The sequence below is a fragment of the Coffea eugenioides genome, unplaced genomic scaffold, assembly GCF_003713205.1.
Source record: "Coffea eugenioides isolate CCC68of unplaced genomic scaffold, Ceug_1.0 ScVebR1_2183;HRSCAF=3171, whole genome shotgun sequence".
In the NCBI taxonomy this organism is placed as follows: Eukaryota; Viridiplantae; Streptophyta; class Magnoliopsida; order Gentianales; family Rubiaceae; genus Coffea; species Coffea eugenioides.
The window spans coordinates 1-20,505 of NW_020862648.1; the positions used below are offsets into that span (position 1 = coordinate 1).

At 39.5% G+C, this 20,505-nt stretch overlaps 1 protein-coding gene and 1 pseudogene across 1 annotated transcript; both read right to left on the reverse strand.

The window, feature by feature from the left end:
* Nucleotides 1-16,024: 16,024 nt before the first annotated feature.
* LOC113756344 lies at nucleotides 16,025-17,594 on the reverse strand (annotated as a pseudogene).
* Nucleotides 17,595-18,316: 722 nt separating this feature from the next.
* On the reverse strand, nucleotides 18,317-20,292 carry LOC113756343 (trans-resveratrol di-O-methyltransferase-like). The gene is made up of 2 exons (XM_027300038.1): nucleotides 19,488-20,292; nucleotides 18,317-19,135 (listed from the first exon to the last, which is right to left on the reverse strand). Exons 1-2 carry the CDS (start codon nucleotides 20,268-20,270, stop codon nucleotides 18,821-18,823), a joined length of 1,098 nt encoding a protein of 365 aa, XP_027155839.1. The 5' UTR covers nucleotides 20,271-20,292; the 3' UTR covers nucleotides 18,317-18,820.
* Nucleotides 20,293-20,505: the final 213 nt, after the last annotated feature.

Consider the following 20,505-nt stretch of genomic DNA (forward strand, 5'->3'; position numbering starts at 1 on the left):
CCTCATCACCTGATCTGCACATTTCTTCCATAAGTATGGGTCATCCCAGATAAAATACTTGGCGTCGCTCTTCAATTTGTCCCTCTTCGATTTTTGCCAACCTGCAGGAAAATTACCAGTTACCAAATAATTGACTAAATCAGCATACCAAGGCAACTGAGAATTTAAAGAAAATAAGTGCTCTTCAGGGAATGCATCCCTCAATGGTTCATTATCCTCTCCAACGGGTATACGACTCAGATGGTCAGCTACCAAATTCTCTGAGCCTCTTTTATCCCTTATTTCCAGGTCAAATTCCTGTAGTAGCAATATCCACCTGATGAGCCTCGGCTTTGCATCTTTCTTGGTCATCAGGTACCTTAATGCTGCATGATCAGAAAATACAATCACTTTAGCACCTAACAAATATGACCTAAATTTTTCCAAAGCAAAAATAACTGCAAGAAGCTCCTTCTCAGTGGTGGAATAATTCAACTGGGCTCCATTCAAGGCCCGGGATGCGTAATAGATGACATGAGCCGCCTTTCCTACTCTTTGCCCCAGTACAGCCCCAACAGCATGATCACTGGTATCGCACATAATCTCAAATGGCAAATTCCAATCGGGGGATTGGATGATTGGGGGTGAAGTCAACAATTCCTTCAGCTTGTTAAAGGCTCTCTCACACTTATCATCAAACTCGAAGGCTACATCTTTTTGTAGGAGTTGGAACAACGGGGCTCCAATTTTTGAAAAATCCTGGATGAACCTTCGATAAAAACCTGCATGTCCAAGAAAAGAGCGCACCTCCCGCACACTTGCGGGGTAAGGTAATGCAGAAATAATGTCTATTTTAGCCTTGTCTACTTCTATGCCCTTAGACGATACAATATGACCCAGGACTATCCCGTGCTCAACCATAAAATGACATTTTTCCCAATTAAGCACAAGATTAGTCTCTATACACCTTATCAGGATTAATTTCAGGTTATCTAAACACGTATCAAAACTATCACCATACACACTGAAATCATCCATGAAAACTTCTATTATTTTCTCAACATACTCAGAAAAGATGCTTACCATACATCTTTGGAAAGTCGCAGGTGCATTGCACAACCCAAATGGCATTCGTCTGTAGGCAAAGGTCCCAAACGGGCACGTGAAGGTTGTCTTCTCTTGATCCTCCGGGGCAATTGCTATCTGAAAGTATCCTGAAAATCCATCCAAAAAGCAATAATAAGCCCTACAAGCTAAACGTTCAACCATTTGGTCAATGAAAGGGAGAGGGAAATGATCCTTTTTAGTGACGGCGTTCAGCCTACGGTAGTCTATACACTGCCTCCATCCCGTGGGTTTGCGCACTGGCACGAGCTCACCCGTTTGGTTGGCCTCCACCGTCACTCCTGCCTTCTTTGGGACTACCTGGACCGGGCTCACCCAAGGGCTATCAGAGATTGCAAAAATAATCCCCACATCCAACAATTTTAAAATTTCTTTCTTCACAACTTCCATCATGAGGGGATTGAGCCTTCTTTGAGCCTGCCTAACAGGTTTGGCATCGTCCTCTAGCCTAATCCGGTGCATACAGATGGCAGGGCTGATCCCCTTAATGTCTGCGATTGTCCAGCCTATCGCCTCTTTATGCTCCCGAAGAACCCGGATCAATTTCTCTTCCTGGATTTTTGACAGTGCCGATGAGATAATCACCGGGAGTGTCTCATTATCACCCAGATATGCATATTTCAGATGCTCTAGTAGGGGTTTCAACTCCAATTCCGGTGCCTGCACCACAGATGGCAATACCCTCTGGTGAGGTTCAGGAATAAAAATAGGTGATGCTTCATACCTTTTTGTGGTGGTCGGCAATGAGTGTAATGCACCTATTGTGCATTTTAGATCCTCGCTCCACTCCACCTCAGGAGTTGTCTCCAACTCGAGGTGCTTTGTTAAAGCCACCTCTAACTCATCCCTGCCAACAGTTTCAAACACTTCCTGCACTACAGGGTCAATAGCACTCACAGAGAAAACTGAGCTAAAGTTGGAGTTTGAGGGATATTTCATAGTATCAAAGATATTGAAATGCACAATTTCCCCATCAAACTCCATGGACAGAATACCCTTATTAACATCAATTTTCGTCTGTGCTGTGCTCATAAAAGGTCTACCCAATAACAGAGGTGAGGGATCAGGGGAGTGATCATCATCCATATCAAGTACATAAAAATCAGCTGGAAACACCAAATCATTAACTTTTACCAACACATCTTCAACCAACCCATCAGGATATGCATTAGTTCGGTCAGCTAATTGAATGATTATTCCAGTTTCTTTTAATGGACCTAATTTTAGAGAAGCATAGATAGACTTAGGCATGACATTTATTGATGCTCCCAGATCCAACATGGCCCTTCTGATCACAGTATTACCTATCTTACAGGGAATAGTAAACATACCTGGGTCCCCGCACTTGGGTGGGAGCTTTCTCTGCAGGACCGCAGACACATTTTCCCCAACTATGACCCGTTCATCTCCCCTCAACCGCCTTCGGTTGACACACAAGTCCCTTAGGAATTTGGCGTATTTTGGTACTTGTTTGATGGCGTCTAAGAGGGGGATGTTTATCTCAACCTTGCGAAAAACCTCCAAAATCTCCTTTTCCTTATCCTGCTTCTTTGATTTTTCCAACCTGCTGGGGAAAGGAGGTGGGTTAGTTTTAACTGTAATTATTGGGTCAGGGAGTACCTTTGGATCTGCACCATTTCTGCCCTCCCTTCCAAGCTCATTTTCGATTTTCTCTTCATCCTTGTCCTTGGGAATCACAGATTCAGGCCCCTGAATTTCTTTCCCACTCCTTAGGGTCATTGCGCTCACGTTCTTCGGATTCAACTCCGGTTGAGATGGCAGTTTACCTTGATTTTGGGCATCCAAGCGGTTGATTGTTGTGGCCATTTGACTTATCTGATTCCTTATATCCTGTATTTCGGAGTCTGTCCTTTGCTGATATTGCATAACGGTTGCCTCCGTCCTTTGCTGATTTTGCATAATAGTTACCTCCGTCCTTTGCTGATTTTGCGCCATGGTTGTCATCATTTGTTTCATCATCTCCTCCATAGATGAACCAGATTGAGGGGGCGGAGGTGGTCGGGGTTGGTATTGCTGCTGGTACCCTGGTGGCTTATTTGGCACAAAGTTAGACTGCCTGTTCTGTGCAAAGTTGGGTTGCCTATTCCCTCCATAACTGAGGTTGGGATGATCTCTCCACCCGGGGTTGTAGGTGCTCGAGTAAGGGTCGTACTGCTTCCTTGGCGCGGGCGCGTGGTCAGCCATGTTCACCTGTTCTGCAGTTTCTTCCTGAATCATTGGGCATATGTCTGCAGAGTGACCTATACCAGTGCAAATCCCGCATACCCTGACTTGTGATGCATTTCTCACAGCCTGTTGCCTAACGAATGCAGTCAACTCATTTAGCTGCTGCTGCACAGAGGGTGTCTCTATCTCATTCACCCTACGTATTGGGACATCCTCTCTTGTACTGAATTGCTGTGAATTCTCTGCCATCCCCTCTATTAACTCCCGTGCTTCCTGAGGGGTTTTGTTCACCAGTGCCCCTCCACTTGCAGCATCAATGATGCTCCTGTCTCTAAAAATGAGCCCCTCATAGAAATATTGTATGATCAACTGCTCACTTATTTGGTGATGGGGGCACCTGCGCAACAAGCTCTTGTACCGTTCCCAATACTCGTAAAGTGACTCCCCGGGGTGCTGCTTGATCCCACAAATTTCTTTCCTTAGACTCGCAGCCCTGGACGCAGGAAAATATTTATCCAGAAATTTTTTCTTCAATTGGTCCCACGTGGTGATGCTACCTGGTGACAGGTAGTACAGCCAGTCCTTCGCAGAATCTTTCAAGGAGAAGGGGAATGCCCTCATTTTTATCTGCTCTTCTGTGATTCCCGGGGGCTTCATACTATTGCACACGACATCAAACTCCTGCAGATGCTTATACGGCTCTTCACCTGGTAAACCATGAAAAGAGGGTAAAAGCTGAATCAGACCAGATTTTAGTTCAAATGGAATGTTGTCATTTAAAGCGGGGAAAGTAATGCACAAAGGCTGCTGAGTTAAATCAGGAGCAGCCAACTCCCTTAATGTTTGTGCATTAGCCATGGTGAACTCCTCCTGGTCAGAGTCACTCGAAGTGTTACCAAACGAATTAGTTGGTTCAACTTCTGACTCGGGTCTTTGAGATGTAGCACTAGAGTGCCCTTCTCTGAGCTGTCTGGTTTCCTTTCTCGTTCTACGCGCGGTCTTCTCTACCTCAGGATCAAAAACCAAATCACCTATGCGACAAGATCGAGGCATACACTAGAAGAAAATCAGAAAATCAGGATAAAATTGAATTTAAAAAGAAACAAATAATAACGCCAGTCCCCGGCAGCGGCGCCAAAAATTGACAGGTCGTCAGCCTGTGCAATAATAGTAATAAATATAGAACCTAGCTACCACTAAAAGCAGTCAATAATTAATCCTAGGTACTGGAGCAGGGACTCTAGGTGTGCAATGGGTTACTTGATTCACCCTGTTCCCGAAGAGTTTGCTTAATCCGATATACCAGTATTAATTAATTGACAAAAAATTACTGAATAGTAGACAGTGGCAAGTAGGGTCGTCTCCTCAGGGACTGGAGATATTTGTCTCTTTTTAAAGTCCAATTGATAAGGGGGAGGATTCTACCGGAATGAAACTAAAAATAATTAGACAATTTAATTAAAAATGAATAAATCACTAGCACAAATATAGCAGGAATTTAGTCAGGAATAAATAAATTCTAGCCAAGGATGCAACTACTCAGGCACAGTCCATTTATCCGATCATTGATGCAGGAGAGGTTCACTTAATTTATTAATAGGCTAGTTATAGTCTGATGACCAATTTTTCCTTAAATTATAGATAACCAAGGTACGACCGTTGATTACCCCTAATCAGCAAATACTCCTAGGTACGACCATAGGAATTAATTTCCCAATTGCATTAATATTAGAAAAACCTAGCCCTAACCAATAACACGCTACGAGGGTTATTTAAATTAGATTGCACGTTCCCCTAATGTGTAAACACACCAGTTGCCACTAATATTAATCAATCAAACAATTACGGATTTAATTGACTAAATTGGCACGAGATTAATAAATCACATTGAACATCGGGCCCTTGACATCCAATTAATAAAATAATCCCATGAAAATACAAGCAGGCAATGTGCAAATATGAATAAATTAAGGAACGCGTGAAAACTAATTAGATCTCACAGATTTTCGGGACTACGCCGTCGAGTTGACCCTTGACTAGATGGAAGACTTAGCCACGCCGCATAATTAAATCATCACACGAGTTAATAAATTGCGAAGGCATTGTTTTGTACTAAAAAGTAAGGAATGAAGGATGTTTTCCCCGTTGGGGAATATTGTCAAACACCTGGCGTGTGTCAGAGGCCAGTCCTAGGAAAAGAAAGGAAAACTAAAAACTGAACTAAAGCAAAAGAACTAAAAGCTGGCCGTCCGTCTTCTGTACGTTAGCTATCTATTTAAAGCCAAAGAAAAGCTATCCAGTGGTCCCCACCAATTGGCCACAAGCTGCCCCATTCCTTCTTAGTTTCCCTAGGCCTTGTACGCTGCTTTTCCTTCAAGAACCAAAGGACCAAAGCCCTTTTTCTCTTTCCTCCGTGGTCCCCACCGAAGTCAAAGGCCCAAACCTTCAAGTTCTCTCTGCCAAAGTCTCCCAAATTTGCATCCAAAAGTCCCTCTTTTTGTAGTTATCTGCTCCACTCCTGGAATTGGGTCCAGATACCAAATATGAGTAAATACCAGCAATTAACACAATATTTGTCCGGGATAGAAGGGGAAATTAATAATAAAATTACTAACAAATTATACCCTATCAATATAACACGATATCTAAAGCAACACAAGAATAACAGCAGCGAGCCTTAAAATTTCCAGACATGGAGAACTAAAATTAATAACTGGACCAATTCACATGAAAAATGCCAATAATCATTCCCTATGCCTAGAAAAGTTAACCAAAAATTGGAAAAGTTAAGTAATTATTGATATTCACCAAAGAGATGTTCTTGAACTCAACCACATCACTTGATACCTTTTTATTAATAAACTTGGCAATAGTAGAATTAGAGACAACAATCCAGCATCAAACTTGGTATTCATATGAAGACTGACCACAAAAAAGAAAGAAAAAGAAATAAACGAAAAATAGAACAAATAACAAAAATAAAGGAAAACATGTAAAAACTAAAAATTAGAAATACTAGCTGTACCACAGCTGTCCCCCCCCCACACCTAAGTCCGACATTGCCCTCGATGGAGGTAATATAGCAATTAAAGTGAAGAAAAACGAAACTTCCCTCTCAAGCGGCTATGGAATAGGCAGGAACAGGGGAGTGAAGCAGACATGATGGAAGTACGCGGCCAGGTTCTTAGAGATTGGAGCCATCTGGTTGGCGATGTGCATTACTTGCTCATCCGCGTGGTGAACCTGATCTCGGAAGTGGCGCTACTGAGCATCAGAGGCCATCAGTGGGAGAGGTGGAAATTGAGGTGCAAGACCCGTATGGTACATAAACACTCCAACAATGATGTGGGTCGAGGGGTCCTAGACAATTCAATAACAACTACAGCCACCAATAAGGACAATAAGCAAGTCAATATCCACCAATGTGTCTCACTTTAACAATCCGACCAACAATAGAAACTGGTGTCCCAGCAAATGTATTAAACCAGCAAAGCAGAAGTCACATCTAAGGGTAAGGCAACAATCAAGTGAGTAAACAATATTATCCCGCAACCGGACAATTAAATGCAAAATGCGTCCACCCAAGTACTCGACAAATGTCCCACCGGTCAATTTCTCCCAATAATAGCAAATTGTTCCCAACAAGTCAATGAAAATCAACCAATGGCAATAACCAAACAAGGGACACAGGTGCCGCGAGAGTCAATAGACAAACCCAACAGTTATCCTACTAACGGCACAACAGAAATTCCAAGCAAAGTAGCACTTCGTCACAGCCCAAAATGTTCCAACATATCACGTCAATGGACTCAATACAGAAATCAGCAAAATAGGACTCAAGTGATACCAAAAATGACCCCAACAAAGTAGTGAATTCAACCAATTCGAGCAAGTGAAACTCAACAAATGTCACCAATTGGACAGTCAATTACCCACGTCAAACGCTCAAAAGAAGCACTTGAGCCACGGAACTAGCAATTCCAGTAGTAACCAAATAGAAATTGAGAATTAATAATTTTAAGCAACACTGCAACCAGTACCACTGGTGCTCAGACAGGAAAGTATTAAATCAACGGCAACAACTCAACCACGAGAACTTAAACTTTAAAATAAGCAAATATCTTTAAATAGCAGCAATACCGATAGGCAAAAGGCCTCAACCAGTACCACTGGTGAGTCACAGGCAAAAAGTAATCAAACGGCCAACAATTCACTAAAACGCAGAAAATTTCCCCACTATGGCAGCAATTCAACCCAATTCTGTCCAAAAAGCACCCCCAGAATATGCCTAAATAACCCCTGCTATTAGCTATCAAGAAACTCAAACACAGGGTGGACTGGAACGACTCAACCAAAAACGCCCAATAGGCACAACTCGCTTAATTAGGCAATCCAGAACACAGGATTATCAGATGTTAAACAACTACCATCACCAGTACCACTGGTGAGTGCATAGGGAGAAATTAAAGCGAATAACCAATCCAGTGAACAAAATAGATTCGAACACCCAAACAGCACCAAAAATGAGCGGAAATTAAAGCCAGAAGCAATGATCAACTCACCCCCAAAGTACCCCCAAATTTCGCAGCAGTTTGTCTCAATTGTACCCAAAATTAACCCCAGAAAATTCCCAAATTACTTCCTGGTTTCAGCCATCACAAAACCCCCGAAAAATGTGCAAAATCTAGCAATTGATGAACCAGGAAAACACTAATCGAAGAGGAAAATACAATACCTCCACCTGTCAATTTGGACAGGTGGGAATGGCTCGAGTAGCGGAGCAGCAACAGTGAAGAGGTTGGGGTAGAGTGGCGCGAGCTGGTGGTGGACCTCGAGGTAGAGAGAGAGAGGGAAGAGCTGACGGCGGCCGCGAGGTGGAGTTGCGCGAGCTAGTCTGGTTGTTGGCGAAGTTGACCGCTGGCGGAGGTGATGGCGGCGTGGACTGGTCAGCGGCGGGCGTCGGCTCGTGGAGGAGGTGGACTGAAGGGCTGGTGGTGGCGCGTGAGCTTAGGAGCTGCGCGCGAGGGAGATGGAGCCGCGGGCAGCGGCGGGGTGGAGCTGTGAGGGAGATGGCGGGCCAGGTGCTGGTGAGTGGACTGCGTGCGCGATTGGAGGAGAGGGGCGCGGCGCTCGGCTGGCGGTGGTGATGGCAGTCTGGTTGCGTGAGGGGCGTGGGCAGGCGGCTGGCGCGCGGACAGACGAGCTATTGGCGGCGGAGGCTGAAGAAGAAAAGGAAAGGGGAAAAGGAAAAGTAGCGGGGAAGAAGGAAGAAAGAAGAGAAGGAAAGAAAGAGAGAAAGAAAGAAAAGAAGGAGAAATAGAGAATTTTATTTTTTTTTTGGGATTTTTTTTTGAATTGAATTGAGATTGGAAAATTCGATATTTGAATACCCAAAACTGAAAATGAAAGAGGAAAAAAAAATTTTATTTTTTTTTAAAGTGAAAAAAATTATTTCCTTTGTTTTTGGGTCGTCAAACACCGCGTGGGCACGCCAAGATTGGTCTTCGTCCTCTGACCTCAGGAGTTATAAACACCGCGTGGGCACGCCAAGATTGCTGTCCTGACCACAGTGAAGGAAAACATTAAGACCGATTACTACTCAACTGAGAAACGAAAAACGAAAGAAATGAACAACGAAAAATAATAAAATCAATATTTGGGTTGCCTCCCAAAAAGCGCATTTCTTTAATGTCTTTGGCTAGACGTTGTCATGTTTGTTCAGGGAGGATAAAATCTTGTGGCTCGTTTCAGTGCTTCATCCTCTATATGATCCTGGTAACCCTCATAGATGGAGTAATCTTTGAGCACACGAGCTACGGTCTTCCATGGACTAGTTGATGGCGCCAAGTAGTCAAGCATTGAACGCAATTCTTCATCCACTCCTCCATCAAGAGCCTTCGACGGTTCCAGATATTTGACCATAGCTACTCTTAACTCATTCCTGCCATGAGACTCAAGAACTTCCGGTATAACAAAATCAATCTCATTAACAGAAATCATAGAGTCAGAGTTAAGAAAATGCGGGTTAGGGAATGGAAGTGGTGTCACCACATTTGATGATTCTTCACCGGATTCTTTCACTTGAATGGGTTGCGGTTGGGGTTCCATTTCTTCATTTTTGGCTTCTTTTTCAACTGCATCTGTAGATTTCTCATTTTGACACTCTTGCATCTCCTCATCACTAGTTAAGCAAATTGCACTCTCATTTTCTTCTAGATCAACAATGGTTTCCGAGGGCAATTCTTCCATTTGAGAAGCCAATCGATTCATTCTGGATGTCAAGAAAAATATAGATTTTGTATATAGCGGTGAGTAGGGTCGAATCCACAGGGACTGGGGATAGTTCGTTTCTTCTAGAGTTCAAAGTATATGGGGTTTTGAGATTAAATGCCAATTAAACAAATTAAATGCAGAAAGTAATTAATTCAAAGAAATAATTAAGAGAAGCTCTAGCCAAGGGTACACTTCAGAAATGGTTCATGCACTGATCATTGATTCGCAGATAATTCCAACTTTTATTAATAGGTTGGTTATAGTTTTGTATATAGCGGTGAGTAGGGTCGAATCCACAGGGATTGGGGATAATTCGTTTCTTCTAGAGTCCAGAGTATGGGAGGTTCTTGGATTAAATGCTAACTAAATAAATTAAGTGCAGAAAATAATTGATTAAAAGAAATAATTAAGAGAAACTCTAGCCAAGGGTACACTTCAGAAATGGTTCAGGCACTGATCATTGATTCACAGATAATTCCACATTTATTAATAGGTTGGTTATAGTTGTCATGCATGCGATAAACAACCAACCTTTCCTTAATTTATCGATAGTTAAGGTACGACCGTTAGCTATTTCTCTAATCCAAAAACAACCCTAGGTACGACCGTAGGATTTAATTTCTAGATTGCATTAATAATTAGAAAGGCCCAATCCTAACCAACAAACACGCTACGAGGGTTTGTTTAAGCTAGATCGTATATTCCCCTGACATAAACCCAATTACGCCAGTTGCTACTGAGATAGAGATAACGAACAATTACGGATTCAATTACCCCTATTTAGCAAAAATAGCCTATATGAATAATTAATTATTGCGCACTAATCAATCATACACAAAGCCACAGCAATTAAAATCAAGGAACATACAAATACCAATAAATGAAGAAAATAATTAAAACAGATTCGATCTCACAGTAATTGTCGAACCAAATCGTCAGTTGTCCCCTTGACTAGAAGGAAGGCTTAGCCACGCCGCATAATTAAATCACCACACGAATTCATGGATTGCAAAGGATAAATGGTGTTTTTCCCATTGGGAAATATTGTCAAACACCTGGCGTGTGTCAGAGGCCAGTGAAAGAGAAAGAAAGAAAAGAAACTAAAACTAAACTAAAAACTACACTAAAACTAGGGATCCCCTTTTGCTTCTGTACGTCTTCCCTTCAAAAGCCAAAAGAAAGAAACCTAAAAGCTATTTCCTGTGGTCCCCACACATGTGGACAAAGCCTCCAAATTACTTCTTGGTCCAAATCTCTCTACGTTGCTTTCTTTGAAAGGCCCAAATGACCAAATATCTTTCACTAGCTTTGTGGTCCCCCACCAATTCAAGGGCCCAAGGTTTGAAGTCCTTAGAAGTCTCCATATTCTCCATAAAATCCCTCATTTTTGGTAGTTTTCTGCTTCATTCCTGAAATTAAGTCATAGTACCAAATATGAGTAAATATCAACAATTAACACAATATTTGTCAGGGATAGAAGGGGAAATTAATAATAAAATTACTAACAAATTATACCCTATCAATATTGGTGCTTAAGTGTAATTTGATAGTTGCCCAAGAATGTCATAGGTTGAAGAAATTTCTCAACTGATTAGTACACTTTGCCCTGTAGGACATCCCTCGTCTTTAGGCTCATGCCACAAGGCAATGCAATACTTGATTTTTCACCAATTGCAGCAGCTGGTCATGTCATTCCTCAGAGTTATGCGCCAATCTCTGTAATCCAGTTTATGGATGCTATAATAGTACTTGTTATGTGCCAATCTCTGTAACCCAGTTTATGTGCCAATCTCTGTAACCCGGTTTCAATTAGCTATGTTAGTACTTGTTGCTGACTTTTAGTTCAATAAATGATATTTGAGCATTAGTTTTTGCTTTTAAATTACTACATGCATTCTGTTCTTTGGGATAATTTTACAAGTCCTTTGGGTATCTGATTGACAGAATATATGGCAGGAAGCACAATCAGGTTGCTTCTTTATTTTAAAAAAAAAATTCCTGGCAGTTAAAAGTGTCAGCATAGCTCAGCAGCTTCGACAATATTCAAACACTTACGATTGTCAAGAAAAGGAGTTTTTGTTGGCAGATGGGATGCTATAATAGCATCATTTTCTTGACACCTTTGATGCTTCGAGCCTATCCCCACATTGGAAGGGACGACACTCATCTCAGGTGTGAAGAAAGGTAAAGTGTCAGTTTAAATTATCTATACTGACACCTTTAAATGCAGTTAAAGGTCATTTTTGTTGTAGTGAGATAAGCAGACATAGACTAATATCTCCAAAATACCTATCTTGTACAGACATCCTTCACTAAGAGAATCATCAGACTTCAGTCTTATTATGTTTTTGTCTAAATTTAACATCCCAAATTTATTTTCATTAAAAATTTCCTCTCTTATATGGTTAAATGGGACATAAAATCGTCACAAAAAAAAAAAGAAATAATTCCTTTCTATCTTAAAATGGGACCTAAAATTGTTATAACAAAAAAAATTAATTCTTTTGAATTTATCTATTAAAATTTGAGGTATCCAAATGAATAACACCAAAGATTGACAATATGTATAATCGTCATTAGAAAATTAAAAAATATATATCCAATTCAAATAGAAAATTTTGAACTTTACTGAATCATCATCATCATCAAGTAACATAACACAATATAATGTGGGTATATCTCATCCAGATAAACAAATTGAGGTTTATGATACCTTCAGTACATTCCCAAGGTTGGCTCGTGGGGCAATCCGTTTGGACAGAATAGGGATACCTTCAATTAGAAAAATGAGGATTATGTAAGAGGAATATTTGGTTATATTTTCCATGAATAAACAAATAAAAAAAAACACAATATACCAGAATAAAAAAAAAGGAGAAAAACCCAAAACAGAATATGAAAAATTAAAGAAAAAACAACTAATCACTAAAAAACTAAAAAATAAATGGAAATTAAAGTAAAAAATGTAAATATGGACAATGAGCTCATGCAAAGGTGATCAGACTTTGAAAATTGTGAAGACGTCAGCAATCGGACATTGATTTCCCAATTACAATATTTTTCTAAAAAAAGATAAAAAGAAAACATATTATGAATAAAAAGTCTACAATCCAACTAGCAATTACCTGATTTCTAGTTTCACCTAAAGATTTCATGGAATCACTGTCCAATAAGGTTTGTAATTTTGCATGTATGCATCATTAATTCCAATAGTCGAAATAACCAGGGTATCTGGTATACATTGGTAATAGCAATTGTCCTTTGGAATTAACTTCTTGAAAAACATATAAAGATACAAATTAAAATATTACTTATAAATTAAGAGACTCCTTACGGAACACAGGAGCAAGAATTATGAACAAATTCAACTACGGTTTCTTCTTCTTTGATAAAATTTCCCCGATATCAATGAAATAATAATGGATATAAAACTATCGTGTATTGATGATAAGTATTAACTAGTATTTGTATTTCAACGGGAGATTAGCAATCAACTGTCAAATATTGTTGATTAGTGTTTGTAGTAGTGTCAGCATTAGTATTCGAACAAAAGACCACTCAATGCTTTCAATTGGATACAAACGAAAAAGAGAAGACAAGGAAGAAGAGGCTAATAAAGTTCAAATTGTACCAAATTGTAAACCTCGTTATATAGGAATATTGTATATATCCATGATACTCAATTTTACGCTCACGCTAACACTTCTATAATTTTGGAGATATTAGACAAATCAAAAGATCAAGAAACATATATCGGTAAATCATTCAAAACACTTTTATTTATGGTAGCAAACTAATCATTCAAAAAGAAAGAAGGGGTAATAGTATCTGTTTATAATTTTAATTAAACTTATTGACAAAGAGATTTAGCACGAACACTATATAATATTGGAATTGGCTAGATAGTTTCATGAACAACCATATACACGTGCACGAAAGTATCTTGTCGAAACAAAATTGATTGAAACCATACATAGATTTGGCCATTCATGTAGTACATTTCTAATTGCCAAAAGTATGCAAGTCATGAATGGTAATAGGACATCAATTAGCCGCCATTACGATTAAGTTTTTTGGGCACGTTTTCTAGCCGTAGCTCAAAGAAACTATATTTTGAAAATAATATGATGAAATCACTTCAAATTATAAACATCACTTGACTCTATTAATTTAATCAGAACTCACCAAAAATGAGTGTGTGTTCAATTTGCCCTGTATTTCATTTAAAAATAGTACATAAAAACAAGTTAGTTGAACACAAACTGATGAGATCCTGAAGTCTAATGCAAATTGGTAAGTTGCTAACCATTTGAGGTATAGACCCTAATCCAAGGATTTAATGAGCCTAAATATCTTATTCTATGCTTTGTGAACTGGTAGTTGCATTCAAATTGGCTACAATCTCCCATCTCACCTACCTAATCTACTAATTACCATCTAATCCCTTACCTTTTTTTTTAATTTTCAATTAATTTTGCTATTGCTTAAGTGGTATTAGTAAGATATGAAAGCGACATGGATTTTATCATTTATTTTATAATTAATTTCCCTTATTACTTCACTAAATGCAGATTAATTGTCAGATTCTACTCATTTGTGTCATTTGTACTTATTGCAAAGAGTTGGAGCAAAATATGGTAAATAGGTGCAAATTTCACACTATAAATACTGCTTGACGTGGTCACGTCAACTCAGGCCTTAACATGTCGAGAAAGTTCAGGAAAGACATGCGACACCTGCTTGTGTTTGGAAGTGCAACATGGGAGCCGTAACTATTCTGTTAGTTGGTTATTTGAGTTTCAGCAGAGGAAGGAAATCAACTTTGTAAGTTGGTTATTTGTGTTGTCTGGGGCGGCTGAATAGAGAAAAAGAAGAAGTGGAAGTCAAAGTTTGATTAAGACTCTAGGCTCTTGGGAGTAGAGGTAGCCGCAAAGTACGAATTAGATAGAAGATTTAACCATTCTATGCAGTTTTCGTTTCCTTTCATTATTTGAAGCGAATTGAATTCTCCCAATTACCAAGACAATGGCAGCGACTATTGCTTCAGTTTGGTATGGGTTTTTCTCGTCAATAATGAGCTAAACCCCTTTGTCTAGTCAAGAAATAACAGATGCTTTGTTTCGCCTAAAAATTGTGAGATCGATTTAATTTTATCTTTTTCACTTATTTATTGGTATTTGCATATTCCCTGATTGCAGTGCTTATGGTTATTTAATTAATTGATTGTCTTGGATCCGGATAATGAGTTGATTTAATAATCTATTGTCAATTGGGATATTAAATCCGTAATTATTTAATTGTCTCGAAATAGTGACAACTGGCATGATTAGATTGTGTCAGGAGAATACGCGGGCTAATCTAAAATAACCCTAGTAGTGCATTATTTGATTAGAATAGGGCCTCTCTAATACATAAGGCAATTGAAAAATTAAATCTTATGGGCGTACCTAAGGTTATTTCTCAATTAGAGCAGTGATTAACAGGCGTACCTTAATCACCGACACAGTAAGGAGGGGTTAACTGTCATCGCTTGTTTGGTAGTTATAACCCATTTATTAGTAAATAATTGAAATTGTCTTTGCATTGATGATCAATTAGGTGAACCATTGCTGAAGTTATTTCTTAGTTAGACCTTTAATTATTATTACTTTGATTTCAGTGAATTGTCATTTAATTTTTAGTTGGCTATTTCATTTTAGTTGAATTGTTTTAATTGTCATCTTTTATACAAAAACAGCCCCTCGTGTTACTTTGGATTTCAAAAGAGATAAATATTCCCAGTCCCTGAGGATACGACCCTACTTGCCCTGTTTACAAATTAATAATTATTTGTGTAAAAGTCATCCCATCGGGTATATCGGATTAAGCAAACTCTTCGGGAACATGGTGAATCAAGTAACCCATTACACACCTAGAGTCCCTATTCCAGTACTTGGAATAGGGTTTTGGTTACTTTAATTGGCAATTAGGTTTATTTTTATTATTGTACAGGCATCGACAACCTGTCAAACTCATTCAAGTTCGATAGGACAAATAAACAAATCAAACTTAAACAAAAATTTTGAAATCATTAAAATAATTAAATAAATTTAAATACTAGAGTGTTCGACTTGATTAAGCTCAATTGCATCCCTACGCACAATGGGCTACATGTTGGGTCTCCTTTTTGGGCTAAGTTATCTACCCTGTAGTCTGTCTCTTGGGGTTAGCGAATGATTCCTCAATTTCTCTCCCTGCGACGGGCCATGAAAAGAAATAAATACTCAAGATTGTGCTTGGAAAGTGTTGAGCATGTAACTTACAGGTCTGCCCGACAGAATAGCTCTGCAGAAAATATTGATTTATTGAAAATGAAAAGAAAATGCCGCAAAAGATAACATTCGTAAAAGAAGAAAAGATAAACATGTTGACTTCTTACATATGTCTAACAAAAATAATCCACTACTCCTAATAATAAACCTCAATGAATCCTGCCTAGTACTAGAGTTATCTTATAGTCATTGAATCCTGCCTCAGAAAAGAGTTTTGCCCACTCTCTCTCATTTCTTTGTTACCCCGTGACAAGCACCATCATCAGCATATCAAAGAAAAGTTGACTTTCAATTGCCTCATGATCATCAGCTTCCTTTTGCTGGTCATTCACTACCATGTCTATGATTATCACCTTCCCTCCATTTTCCTTGCTAGGAATTGCTTCTTTGCATTTCCTAAGCATTTGTACACATTCCTCATCATTCCAATCGTGCAATATCCACTGTTTAAATTAACATTCATATCACAAAGAATTCAAATTAGTCAAGAATACCACATCAAAAAGACATGGTTGTAATGAATCAGCAGCATACATAGATGTGTTTAGAATCAATACTAAGACTGGCCTTTTAACAACAAAAAGGCGAATATGGATCTCTTCCATCTTCTTGGAAAGGTTATCTTACCTTCATTATAACATCATCTGCAGGAGGAATAGCTACAAACATATCTCCTCCAACAAAGGCTAAACTCTTGTTATTCGCTACCAAGCCATCAACCACATGAGGAAGATCGGTAACATACAGTTCAAGTCAAGAAAAGCATCAGCAATTTCCTTAGCCAAAGTTCCAGTACCACCTCCAACATCCACCAAAGAATTCAACCCTGAAAAAACATCCTAGCAATCCCTGATCAGAATGCTGCCAACTAGCTGAGAATCGCAAGCCATTCCTTCGTTAAAAAAATTATTAAGCTTCTGATGTGACAAGTCTTGAAGGGATTCACATCACTGTTGTTTTGCAACCAGTGGCTAAGGTGGTACCATGGATCCATCAAGGTAGGATCAAACATGGCGTCAAGCTAAAAGGCTCATCTTTTAATAAAAGTTTAGATGAAGTAGTGAGCATATAACCTTCCTCATCATCGTGCTGACTAATTTTTGCCTCGATGAAGAAGCCTGACCGCATTAGAATCCTCATCAGGCGATAGACAAAGGGGGCTTTTGCATTGCCAATTGGAAGAGCATTGGTGAGTTCATCCAGGGTCATGGGCTTACCATGCTTGTGAATAATGTCTGGTATGCCGAGTTGAATTGTACATTTGAGGGAAATGGAGTTTATGAAGTTGAATATGTGATTCCATATGTGAGCTTGAACTTGAAGTAGCTCATTAGCATTACTATTTCTGCCCAAATCCAACTTTTTCGCTGTTGATTTTGTTTTCCTTTTTGGGTATAACAGGTAGGCATCCAATCTTATGGTTAAAGAGCATATAAGACCCACACGAATGGATAGGCATGGTGATTAGTAACTGGGGCCATGAGTGGCTATAACAATTCAATTTAGTTCTTCTGCGCACTCTTTTTGTTGACTAATATATTTGCAAGATCCAGAAAGGTGTATGGGACAGCTGTCAGGTGCCACCCTCCCAAATGATGTATGGGAAAGATTTTCTCAACAAGGCAAATTTTGATAATGTGCAGCCAAAAGCAAGTCACATAACTTTGAAATTACAAACATATATGGATCTACACGAATATTAATTAGATACAATGTCATTGTTTCGAAATTGAATAAGTAATTTACATTTTGTTTAGAAAGTGTTGTACAACTTAGGCAAGTTAAGAACTGAAAATCTTACATTCAGCTGTAATGGCTGAATTTAAAGTGGAAGCGATGCATCTACTTCAACTTCAACAATGTTGGAAACAGTTATTGTCCTTAGCTACCTCAACTCCACACCATTTATACATAATGTGCTTGCTGTGCATTCCTGTTGGCCTAATCAGCAACATCCCTCAGATCCCGGCTCGAAGGGACTAACCGCCCAGCCCGTGGCACCCAGGGGTGCAGCCCCTCATGCTGACCGAGCGTGGTACGGTGCTTTGCGCTGCCATTGTGGTTAAGGAAATAAAGTTGCGTCTTCGCTAACAGCTATAGCTTTTGGTGCAATGGTAAGCGCTTGATCCTGACAAGTGGTATCAGAGCGAGGTCGCGGGTTCGAGTCTCCCTGGCTGTTGCTGGGGGAGGGATTGTTGGCCTAATCAGCAACATCCCTCAGATCCCGGCTCGAAGGGACTAACCGCCCAGCCCGTGGCACCCAGGGGTGCAGCCCCTCATGCTGACCGAGCGTGGTACGGTGCTTTGCGCTGCCATTGTGGTTAAGGAAATAAAGTTGCGCCTTCGCTAACAGCTATAGCTTTTGGTGCAATGGTAAGCGCTTGATCCTGACAATTCCAGGCTGGGATTTGGACACATTCCAGTGTTGGATTGTGGTGGGGTTTAATACCAAATCAATGGATTAAATCCTTTATATAAAGGAGGCAAACGAACAATTTTATTACACTCAAAATATATTTAATAACAACACACAAAATAAATTTATATTGGACACTAATAATTGAGCCTCATTCTTGAGAATAGCTGCTCAAACACTCACTCAAAAATTCAACTCGTTCATTTCCTATCTTTCACTTGAGCTTTGGTGCCCTTCAACTGAGGAAATGGGATTTATTTATACAAGCGGCTGTAATTTTTCTCTTCTCATTCAATACCCAATTGCCAGAAAATCCGGTGAACTTCGCGAGTAAATCTGGTTCAAGATACAAGCACGAACCAAGTTGATCAGCCGCCCACGTTCAGCTTCAAGACTGGACTTTGGCAATTTGTCTATTGCCAATAAGTGAGTAAAACAAACACTCCAAAGCCATAAAACTTATTCTGAACATCCTGACTAAAGATTCATCGCTCTTTAGCACAAACAACATTTTCAAAAAGCATATTAATTAATAATAATAAACCTCAATGATAGATCTCAATCCCAATACTGCAGTTATCTTATAGTCACTGAAGCCTGCCTCCGTGAAAAGTTTCGCCCAATCTTTCTCATTTCTTTGCCTTCCTTTGCCTAGAACCATCACTTCCATATCAAAGAACAGTTGGGTCTCAATCGCCTCATGATCATCATCCCCTTTCTGCTGGCTTTTGCAGAACATTTCAACAATTATCACTTTGCCTCCTTTTTCCTTGCTAGGAATTGCTTCTTTACATTTTTTTAGTATTTGCACACACTCATCATCGCTCCAAGCAATCAATATCCACTGCTTGATTGCAAATTATATCACAATGAAAGAAAATTTTTGTTAGAAACATTGCACCCCATCTAAAGCTTTTTGCGTCAAAAAGCAAAAACAAAACTATTCTCTTATAGTACCAAACACACGCAATCAATTTGACGTTTAAAACTTTGTTCTTTTTTTTCCCCTCTTCTTGATGCAGTTCTTAGATTAAGCATAACCTCAATTTCTACTACTCAATCTTACTTTTGAAGTTGACACTTCTTATAATTGGTGAATTTTAATCTTATGATCTCAGGCAATAAGGAAAAAAATCTAAATAACACTACTATAAAAAAATTTGTCAACTAGAAAACGTGCAACATCGATTTCATACCTTCATTAAAACAGCATCTGCAGGAGGAATGGCTTCAAACATGTTACCTCCAACATAGGCCAAGTTCTTACTACTCTCCAAGCCATCAACAACATGAGGAAGATCAAGCACAGTGCATTTCAGGTGAGGGAAAGCATCAGCAATTGCCTTAGCAAAGGTTCCAGTTCCACCTCCAACATCTACCAATGAATTCAAACCCTCAAAAACATGCTTACAATCTTTGGTCACCACGCTACTAACCAGCCGGGTATCACTAGCCATTGCTTCGTTAAAGAATTGATTAAGCCGTGGCTCATGGCTTGCAAGATCGTAAAGTGACCTCCCATGGCAAGTATAAAATGGGGTTTCATCACTGTTCTGAAACCACTGGCTGAGATGGTGCCATGGATCAGTCAAGGTGGGATCGAGCGTGAACAGTAAAAGCGGCGTCATGCTAAAAGGGTTACTCTTTAAAAGGAGTTCAGCAGCAGAAGTAAGCAGATAACCCTTTTGATTATCATTCTCATTTCCAGGAATCTTTGCTTCAATGAAGAAGCCTGAGTGGATCAAAATCTGCATGAGAAGATAAACGAAAGGGGCTTTTGCATTCTTGATGGGAAGAGCATCAATCAATTGATCAAGGGTCATCGGCTGGCCATGTTTGTGAATAACGTCTGGAATGCCTAATTGAATTGCACATTTGAGGGACATAGAATTTATGAAGTTGAACATATGGTTCCATATGTGAGCTTGTGCTTGAAAAAGCTCACCAGTATGATCACCAATATTTCTAGCCAAATCCATTTTTTTGTTTGAAATTCTAGGATTTTTTTTGCGCTTTTTGGTTGGGAATTACAAGTAGAACTCGCATTTTATAGGCCGGGTATGGGATTCACTGCAATAACGTTGCAATAGTTTCTTCTAATAATATGACAACAACCGGTTAGAAAAATGAATAAACAATGAAATCAACTCAGAAACAAGGATCCAAAGGCAGCTGATTGTTGTCGACAAGGAATAGCTTGTGGGCAATTATATC

Coding starts and splice junctions, on each gene's coding strand:
- LOC113756343 (XM_027300038.1), bottom strand. CDS start 20,270: ATGGATTTGGCTAGAAATATTGGTGATCATACTGGTGAGCTTTTTCAA. Junction 19,136..19,487: donor CAGATGCTGTTTTAATGAAG/GTATGAAATCGA, acceptor GCAATCAAGCAG/TGGATATTGATTGCTTGGAG.